Source organism: Rhinolophus sinicus, linkage group LG16 (genome assembly GCF_036562045.2).
Source record: "Rhinolophus sinicus isolate RSC01 linkage group LG16, ASM3656204v1, whole genome shotgun sequence".
Classification (NCBI taxonomy): domain Eukaryota; kingdom Metazoa; phylum Chordata; class Mammalia; order Chiroptera; family Rhinolophidae; genus Rhinolophus; species Rhinolophus sinicus.
The window spans coordinates 33,567,850-33,578,461 of NC_133765.1; the positions used below are offsets into that span (position 1 = coordinate 33,567,850).

A 10,612-nucleotide genomic window follows, 5' to 3' on the forward strand; every position below is an offset into this window, starting at 1 on the left:
TCCTTACTTCCAGAAGGCAACAACCCTCTAGTATTGCACATACCATTCTGTAAACTGTGTAAATGGGACTGATACCTAAGAATGTTATTCTTTTTTTTTAAACTAAGACAAATATAAAAGTCCTATGAAAACTGCTGTAGAATTTTACTTTGGAATTCATATAAGCCTGGGCCTGGATTCAAATCCCAGATACTCTATGTACTATTTATATGGCCTTTGATAAGTCACTTAACCACTCTGAACTTCAACGTCACATCTTCAAATGGGAATATGATCTACATTATAAGATCACACTGTAAGGATGAAATGGGAATGTACATGAAGTATCTACCACATAACTGGCATACATTATTTAATAAAAATACTTATTACTAACTTGAGAAGGACAATCTAATACTGTGTATTCTTTCTTTTGCCTAAATTATTTGCAGAGGATCATTTCTACTTAAATAAAAACTTTTTTTTTTTTTTAGGAAAAAAAGAGGAATATAGCATAATTAAAAATTTCTAAGTAGGCCATCTTTCTATGAGCCCATCACATAAAGATCTTGTTTATTAATAAGATCAGAAGTTTATAGTTTAAGAATGATAAAAGCATTCTATTTTTGTCCTCAAAGGGATAACTATATCCATCAAAACCCTAAAAGATTGGGCTGGCCTAGTGGCTCAGTTGGTTGGAGCGCGGGCTCTGGAGGGCAGGGTTGCCGGTTCGATTCCCGCATGGGTACAACTAGATTGAAGGACAACTACTCGGAGCTGACGGGCCCTGGAGAGGCACACTGTTCCCCAACATTCCCCAATAAAATTTATTAAAAAAAACCCAAACCTAAAAGATCAATACTTAAAATGAGTTTGAAATATTAGTCTCAATCTGTTAAAAGACATATATTAAAAAAAAAAAAAAAAATCAAGCAGATCAACAGTCCTAGGAAAATTAAAATCCTCAAACTAGATATATATGCAGAAGAACAATTATGTGATTGGGGGTGGGGGGAAGAAATCCCATTTTGTTTCTGAAGTAAAACTAGCTTCCATTCTGTGAGTAAGCAAGGCATGGGCAACTGAAGGAAAAAAGCCAAAAGTGTGCTCTAAAAGGAAAACAATCTAGGATTTAAACAATTTTGACAGCTAAACACACATACAGACACACAAAATCCAAGAAAAATAAAAATGACATTGAGCTTATTAAGTTTTTCATAGGAAGCAGCTAGGAAATATAAAGACAGATAATGGTGCTCAAATTTTCTGGTTTTCCTTAAGTAGCTTTTCTCATCCATTTTTCTTAACCCCATACTACCACGAAGGATGACAATTCATACAGACATAAGCAAAACATATATGCATGAAAGGTCTAAAATTTTGCCATTAAATAAACTAACAGACAAAAGAAAAAACATATAGACATTCCACAGAGGTATCTTTAGTTAACACATCAGGAAAAACAGGTAACAAAAGATTAATATAGTTTAAGTTACATAAATTACTAAAATGTAGCAGTGCAGGAATTTTTGCTTACCTGCCATACACCCACAATTGCATTGGCTACTAATATAAGTAAAATTACAAAGGGTTCTACAAAGGCTGTAATTGTTTCTTCACCTTCTTCAAACCAAGCCAAAACCTGAAAGAGAAATGGCATGTGTTAGAACTGTAATGTGTTTTTAGGCTTAGTGCCACTTTACAACAAAAGTGGCTGACACAAAAGGAATTACGATATATAAAACCTCTTTCCTTACTATCCCTAGAAATAAATGGTGGCAAAATGTAATGACAAAAACAACCAGCTTATATATTGTTCAAAGTAATTCCTGAGACTCAAAACTACACAACTTCTTAATAATATCCTTAAGGGCTTATTTATATTTTCATTTAATAATTCTGTTTTAAAATCCAAATAAAATACTTTTTGGGAAATAAACCCCATTCATTTTATATGTACATATTTAAAAGAAATAAAACTTAAATTCTTGATTTTATTAAAGTAAAAGGCAATCAACACTTTGTTGACTTGGGCAATATTCATATCAAATAATATCCTATTTGGCATAAATTCATACTAAAAATAATGATCACTGACTCAAAATTTTAAACTGCTAATGTCCCACTTATTTTCAGTGGTATTACTGAAGGTTGTCTCAGAATTACTTCAAGGTTGTTCCATAATCTGGAAGTATTTTGAAGGTTATCCTCCATATGACATCTAGTATAGCAACACAGCATTTCAGAAATGACATAAGTCCAAAAATGTTACAAGTGGACACAGAACACTGCCCCAAGAAAAATGAGCAGAGAATTAACTTCTACCTCACACAACCATAACTTTGTTAAGATTTAAAAGCTATGAGAGAGCCACAGTGTTCTCCATAATTTAGCAACCCTACGGTGGTAAGAGAGAATCCAATACAATGACTCTTAAAATAATGTATGATTAAAAATTTAACCAATTTTTGTGAAAAACTGCCAATCCAAAAAGAATGTGAAACACATCTTAATGATTCAACCTGGCAGGTAAGATTTGCAATGTTTTATAACATTGCTTAAAATGTTTGAATATTTCACAATAAAACCTTTTCTTTAAAAGATCTACTTACTAAACAATAAAAGCACTGTTTTTGATACTTTTTAATATTGTCAGATATCATTTATGGCAATAATGAAGCCATTTGACTATGACTGTACTTAGTGGAATACTATAAAGTGAGTTTTACACAAATAGCAAACCAGAAAGATGACTAAGGCAAAGCCCAACATGAATTTTGCCACATAAAAGAGAACAATGACGAATTAAGAAATATCAATTTAAGCAGGAAAAAAATAAAGAGACACCAGGACCATGTCCTGATAGATGATAATCACCACTGACAGCTAGTGAACCAGGGCAGGCAGAAAACCAGAATGAATATAAATGTTGCTACAAACTTTCTTTCAACAGGGCATTGCTTGTGTTAAAGTCAGGCCTAATGCCAAAATGAAAACTTCTCTAGGAAGTTATAAATTTTGATAGATGCAAGATCACAGCTGCTTTGATACTAGCCTTCCAAACATTTGCCAAGGAGAGCATATCAGAAATAAGAAACTTAATTAGCTCTTGGAGAAAAATTGCTCAACTTGAAGAGTAACTAGGACCTTTCCAAAAGGTCAGTGAGGCATTAGCAACTGTAAGATAAGCTTCACACCTTGTTAAAGCGGATATGAATTTCCCTCTTGGCAGCTAGGCCTGAGGAACAAACTTAAAGCAATACCCCATACGGCGGGAGCAAAAGAAAAGACTAAGGCAAGCAATGACAGGACTATCAGAGCAAACTTCTACTTTTCAAGAATCGTGTAGTTCCTTTGCACAAGTGGTCTTCATCAATAACGTAATCCTAATCTGTACAAGCAGTAGTCTTTCCTTCCAATATGACTTTAAATGTTTATGTGTAAGAAACACAGGCATTAATAGTTATTTGAAAGTTCTACAGATACACTAATTAGTGCTTGATGAGAAACAAATGGGCAAATCTCTTAGGGTAGAAGGACGGTGCTGAACCTGTGTACAATCGACAACCAATCTCAGAATACTTCTTAAAATGTCTATTTTGAAACCGCAAATAACCAAAGAATTAAATACTACAGGCCAAAATGAAGATTGGCAATATTTCATTAACTGGGAAGAACCAATCCAGTCAATCATGTTCAAATCACATTGTGCAATCCTTCACGGTTTTGTTCTACTGAAAAGACAACCTCTTGTGCAAGGGGAAGATGATGCTAACAAATGAAAGACTCCATGAGATGGGGAAAGAGGGGAGAGAGGAGAGAGGAATTGGATGAGTGACACATTATTACTGAAATGCAAGATGCCTTATTAGCACAACAGTACAGGCAGCTCATAATTACGGTTTACTAGAAGTTATACAAAATAGATTTATACGGGGGGGGGGGGATGTTTCAAAAAATCTTTGAAGAATAGGCTGAACATAAAAGATTATGTTTTATTGCCTTTTGTTCACTGTTCTATCCCCCAGGAGCCTAGAAGAGTCTCTTATACAGAGTTGATACTCACCATATATTAAATAGATGCATAAATGAGTGAAACAAAACCTCATACAACCTCTAAGACCCTAAGTGGCAGTATATGAACTTAAACATTAAGATAGCAAAAAAGAGAATCAACTTCATCAACAACTTCCTTCAACAACATCAAAGGAAAGTGGAAGCAAAGGCTACTGCAGTATAATTTTAGGCAGTTTCTTTTTCTCTTTACTTTCACTGTTTAAATACAGTAACATTACATGTCTTCTGGGGCTGACATTATCTGTCAAGTTCAAACTTTCAATCTTGCCAGTCCTATTCACAGTAACCACTTGCTAATGAATGCTCAACTACAATTTAAACTGCTTAAATAGAGTAGGATAGGCTATCTTCTAATTGTTATCTGTAAGATTAATCTCTGTATAGCACAATAACTTCTGACAAGAGAGCAGTTTAACGAATAAAGCAAATTTTAATCCAAAGTAAAGAGGCATGTTCCAGTATAAACTAGGAGACAGTCAAGATACTGTGACTCAGTTATCTTACTTGCAAATTGGATAATTTGCTGAGCTCTTAATGAGACCAAAAAAGAAAACGGGAGTGAGTGATCACGAGCACATTTTTCAGAGGGAGGGCACCAGTCTGCATTCCTCTTGTATCCTTAGAAACTTACAATGCCTTTGGACACTCTTAACACTTGTTCAATAAAGGAAGAAAATTACATTAAAAAAATCTTTAAAAAGAGGAAGTGGAAATTAAACACTTCACAAGAATGAAAAAAGTTATTACTAATAAATGTTATGGCAATTTTCTAGGATGGGAAACAAAAATTCTTTCAGCCATTAAAAACAAATGTATGAATTAGACTACATTCTCTTCCAATGTCGACACAAAGATTATATGAAAACACTCCTCAATGTTTTCAGATTTGAGTAGTCTTCTTCAAAGAAAACAACAAAAACAAAAAAACTACCGTTTCCCAGAAAATAAGACCTAGCTAGACAATTAACTCTAATGCATTTTTTGGAGCAAAAATTAATATAAGACCTGGTCTTATAGAAAAATAAGACCAGGTGTTATATTATATCCAGTCTTATATTATATAAGACCCGGTCTTATGGTAAAATAAGACTGCGTCTTATATTAATTTCTGCTCCAAAAGACGCATTAGAGCTGATTGTCCAGCTAGGTCTTATTTTCGAGGAAACACAATATACACACACATTCACTTTTCAAACCATATTTTTAAAGAAAGGCTCTAAATAAATTAAACCAGTCAGTAAGCTATTTATTTTTATCTACTTTAAAATAAGAAATTAAAAGAAAATGTAGGAAAAATTTCCAAATCACTACATAATACAGTATCAAATACTTCTGCAATATATTGTTCTGAGAAAACCAAAGTATACCGACAGATCTCACGGTTTGAAAATGCTACCAACACAAACTCACCTAATATTTGTTGTATCAAAAGCAATAGCCTAGGTTCTAAAAAGAATTAAGAATCCCTTTAAAGGGTCTAGTAGGAAGAAAAGACAATTACCAAATATAAGTGAAAAGTTGAGAAGTGCCTTGGTCTAAGAAAGTTCTAGCATTTCAGGGTTGATCTAAGGACCTGAGGTAGGGAAATGGAGGTGGAGGGTAAAGAAACTTATGTAAATTGTATTACCATAGAGGACTTTATGATTCAGATAAATGACACAAATATGGCCCTCATGCTTACCTCCTTCAGGGCTTTTCTCAAATGTCACCTTCTTAGATGTCTTTCCTGACCATCCTATTTAAAAATTGTACTCCCTCCCATTCCTATACTTCCTTATTCTACCAACTCCCTTCCCCACTTTATTTTTCTTCATAGCACTATCACTGTCCAACAGATTATTACATATTTTACTTGTTTATTATCTGTCTCCACCAGAATGTCAGCTCCAGGTAAGAGGCTTTGTCTATTTTGTTCGATGCTGTATCCCCAGTGTCCATGCCATGTGCCAAGTATTGAATTAATACCTAACTAAACAGTGAAAGAAAAGGAGGAGCATTCAAGGTCAGCAACCATATGATGTGACATATGAATGGCAAAGTTGGTGACCAAGAAGGATGGAAAGACAAACTGAAAGGACAGAAGGTCCTGAATGTTAAAATTAAGGAATTTCTAATGTTACTTCATATGCAATGGGAGATATATACTAGCTCACTTCTTCCAATCCAAGTGACCTTTAAAATAAACTATTCTGATGAATATTAGAAATTTACTACACTTTATCCCTACAGGTCACAAGTGTAAAACATTAATGCAGTTTCCTACTTTCTGCCACAGCAAAACATTAACTATGGTTAACAGTTTACTACTTAGTTTAATATTTGAAATAAATCACTGAAGCCTAATATTTCTTTTTAACTTGAGCAGAACCTGATGATTATTATAGAACTACCTATTCACTTCTCCAAAAGAACATGAATATTCCACCAAGTTTTTCCTATTAAACTAACAGGACTAAACTACCACAAAAGGCTCAGTGCTCTTTTGAAAGACAAAGAAATGAGGACTGAAAAGGTCAAGTGCAATGTGGCAGTACTGCCAACTCCACATGAAGAAAATCAACAAAACGTGTTTTAGATCTGTAATTTCATAATCAAAGCAAATTAAGGAACAGTACTTCCTAAACACGTATTGTTTTTCTGTATAGCGACCCATTAAAAAAAATGTAACATAGTTCATTTCCTGAACAATAACTCCAAGTAGTTATCAAAAGGTAACTCAAATTTCAACTCCAAAACACAGCTCTATAAAGCTACAAAAACCCAACATCCTACCTTACAACAAATTTAAAGCCCATCTGAAAATGCCTAGAAACTATAAACTTACTTCAAAGTAAAAATCACACACATCATTGATGCAAAATGCTAATACAGTCACTCAACCTGGCCACTCAAGAGATCCTATACAACCCAAATAGTCAATAGCCGGTTTACTGGAAATAATGCCACTGATGTTGCAACACTGCCTTAAGTTACATACACGGAATACATACAAGCCAGAATACCTCTTCGGCTTGTATACATCAGCTGATTAACTTCTAAGAGGTCCCCTATGACCGTATTGAACCCCAGTATTTTAACTACCAGAGCTGACAGTTTCAGAATTACGTAGCCAGCTTAAATATAAATATTATACTAGCCCAAATATGTAATTTGTTTTGCCCCATGACAATATGTTGAAACTTATTAATCAAACAGATCTACTCCTTTATCTTAACTGGTTAAAGCAGCAGTCATTTACTGGGGAGGAGGTTGTGGGGTTAAATTAATTCAGAACAGACATGTAAGAGGTATCGAGTGATTAATTCAGGATGCTGAATGTTTGATACATCAGTCTAAATTTTATTCAATGAATACCACTGAAAAGATTCATAAGGATTGATTAATGGCTACACATCCCTTGGCTAAAATGGCAGATTCTCATGGCAGAATCTGTGTATCTAATTACTCCAGAAAAAGTTCACCTCTTCCCAATTTTTTTCTCACCTAAAAAAATGTCCACTGCTTCCTTTATTTAGTTCTCAAAATAGCCCTCTATGGTATGGTTGTCAAAGACTGAGGTAGATCCCTGGTTGCATACATACAAACATAAAAACGAGACCTTGAAGCTGTATAGGCTTTGTGAAGCCTGAAAAACGTATTGCACGGGGTGAATTTTGCTTCCAATCATGTTTTTATAAGAATAAAATACTGTAATTTAAGAACAAAAGGCATCTCATGCTGCTAGGATTAGGAACATCTGTGTCCTATTCATGACCATTTTTAGGAAAACTACCAAGAAGTCCACTGCCCAAGAAAAAAAGGCAATTAAAAATATTGAACAGAAAAAAAATGTTAATAACCTAGAAATATCCTCACCAAACCCCATCACCTTTCTTCTCCAGTAGTTCTTTGCATTTCACCAGTTTCTTAGCAACCATACAGGACTCAAGCGGGTAAGTATATACAGAACAAGAAAAAACACAATTTTTTTTCCCCTCTTTTAAGATCTAGAACTGGACTGAACCTTGTTCTCTTAACCTAGGAGTCACTCAAGACAGGGGGGTCCAATTTAGATAAATATACCACCCTAAAGGTCAGTGACCAAATTTGGTCAACAGTGGTGCCATCACTGCCGTCATCATTCTTGTCACTGTCAGAAACTGTCACCTTGCCATTACCAGGACAGGAGAGCAACTGGAATATTCCTTTTGTAAGTTCTATTTACAGACTACAAAGAGCCCAACATCATCTTAGTATGATCTTACACAATGGAAGAACCTCAAACAGAAAAGGCCTTCCAATAAAGAACTTTTCGATATTAAAAGCTGATAAACCACAAGAGTTTGGAAGACCCTGCCACATTCGGGAATAATTTCTAACTGCATTGTAAATATCAGGCAGCCATTTATTTTCTGTTCACGAATGGCTTCAAGTGTTTTGTTTGTAATTTTAAAATATCTAGGTTTGGAAAAAAAATGGAGACACAGCTTAAACCTCCAAATATAATGTTCTCACCCGATAGACATCATTTATTTGGAGAGAAAATAAATTGCTTCATACTTACAAAAGATATACATGCTGCCAGCAATAAAATTCTAACTAGTAAGTCTTCAAACTGCTCAATCACAAGTTCCAGCAAGGTTTTTCCTATTAGAAACAAACATATTTGTTGTAAATGTCATATTAACTTCAGCACACAAAGGGAGGGGTGGGGGTGGAGAACGGGACATTTTAAAATTACTTACCTTCTTCAGCCGGTAACTCTGTAGAATGTAGAAATTCGCCAAGCAACCGTGTTAAGAGGGGGGAAAAAAAACATTTTAGCATTCTGTATTTCTAAAAAAGAATTGCTAAAAATTATCAGTCTTTGAAAGACATACCTAGATATATATACATTCATTTTTAATGGAAACCATACTAAAATGGTACCCCCAAAAAATATGCAATACTTGTAACCAATGGCCTTAGGTCTACCCCGAAGCGTAAAATCTCATTGCCATCTAAACAGGGATCCCGAAACAAGGAGTCATTTCAGCTATGTCATCACTTCTGCCAGATGTGTAACTTTGGGTAGTGCAAGAACGGTCAGAGGCATTCTCAACTACAACGACGCCTCATAAACAGGCTGGGGACGAGAAAATGTCTCGCAGGACTCAACCCAGCTTCAGGAGACTAGTTCCTCCCTCCACCAGGGCCGGCTGCTGCTGGTGACAGTCGCGGAGCTGGCCGCGTGCGGGGAAGGTCAAGGGCTCGAGCCGCGAGGACATCGAGAGCAGGCGCAGACCCGACCCGGAGACCCCGCATGCAGCCCCTTTCCCGCCTGGCCGACGCGCGGGCTCGACCCGCCGCCTGCAGCCCTCGGCGGGCTCGGAGCCGAGACCCACGAGGTGGGGCCCGGTCAGCCATCTTCCCTGGCTCTCGGGCCCGCGCCGGGCCGCGCGGGGCCCCTGCAGCCCCGGCGCCGGGCACCTACCGTTGGAGCCCCATCTCTCCTTGAGCTTCTTGACCTGATCCAGGCTCAGCCCCGTGCTCTCGTTGACACCGAAGTGGCCCAGCACCTCCTCTACCGTCTTTGTGTGCGCGTTCTCCATGGCTGCGGGGGCCTCGCCTGCCGTCCCCGCGGCCTCCTAGCCTCCGCCTCGCACTCGGACAGCGGGCTCGTGCCACCTCCGGCGCCCAGGCGCGGACTGGCTTCTCCCCCTCCTCCGCCGGCTGCTTCCGCCTCGCGGGGCGCTGAATCACCCCGCGCCCCCTCCCGCAGACAACCGCTCCTCTCGCTGCCCGGCCCTCGCCGGCGCCCACCCCGGGCTCAGATGGGCGGTGGGAGCTCGCGACTCTTCTAGTCAGAAGGGAGGGTCTCCTTCGCCCTCAACCGCCCGCCCAGAGCGCAGGCCGCGGCTCCCAAGCCCCCTCCCCGCTTTCCTGAGGTGATTCGCGGCCCCGCCCGGACCAGAGGAGGGGGCGCCCGGCCGACCCCTGAGGGCGGAACGAAGGGCTGCAAGCCGGTGGGGTGGTGCACAGCGCGCTCGCCCAGTTCCCTCAGCTCTGCTCCCCCGACAGCGGCGGAGGAAACTGCGGCGAAGGAGAAGGAGGTGGCGTCGGGGACGGCTCCGCGGCGACTGCTCTAATAGCATTTATCCGTCGCTGCCTCCCCTCTCGCCGCCGCCGCGGCATGTGGACGCCGCTCATTGGCCGAGAGGGCCCAGCGCGGCGCGGGCGGCGCGGCCCCGCCCCCTCCCCGGCTCCCTCCCTCCCGCGCGGCTCGCGCCCACGCTGCCACGCAGGCCCCGCCCCTCCCGCGCACCGCCCCCCGGAACCCGGATCGAGGCTGCCGTGCGCGGTGCCCGCACGGTGTGCGCTGTGGCCGGCGGGCTGACGGAGGGCGAGCTCCGGCCCGCTCCTCCGCTAGTGCGGCTCTAGATCCCCAGCCGCCCAAAGAACTAGAATCCAGAAGGGTGGGAGCCTCAAGGTGGGCTCCCTGCACTCGCTGCCCCAAGGGAACTGCCTGCCCTTCAGGGTCGGCCTCAGGCCGGGGTGCATGGCTGGGGAGGCGAGGCCAAGGAACCTGGGAACTTGG

At 39.9% G+C, this 10,612-nt stretch overlaps 1 protein-coding gene across 3 annotated transcripts in view; it reads right to left on the reverse strand.

Annotated features, from left to right (window-relative positions):
* The window catches only part of ATP2A2 (ATPase sarcoplasmic/endoplasmic reticulum Ca2+ transporting 2), a 49,681-nt gene extending 39,540 nt beyond the window's left edge, over window positions 1-10,141 (reverse strand). Inside the window, exons 1-4 of one of the 3 annotated variants that reach the window (XR_012492562.1) lie at window positions 9,509-10,141; window positions 8,781-8,798; window positions 8,600-8,682; window positions 1,517-1,621 (exon numbers count right to left, since the gene is read on the reverse strand). Coding sequence is in view for 1 of the 3 variants with exons in the window: in XM_019733920.2 (XP_019589479.1) it covers window positions 1,517-1,621; window positions 8,600-8,682; window positions 8,781-8,798; window positions 9,509-9,626 (324 nt within the window). In the remaining 2 variants the exon portion in view is untranslated. Of the gene's footprint in view, window positions 1-1,516; window positions 1,622-7,911; window positions 8,078-8,599; window positions 8,683-8,780; window positions 8,799-9,508 lie in introns of those variants that run through there. The other 2 variants (XM_019733920.2, XM_074321111.1) reach the window with 2 other exon arrangements.
* Between the last annotated feature and the right edge of the window lie 471 nt (window positions 10,142-10,612).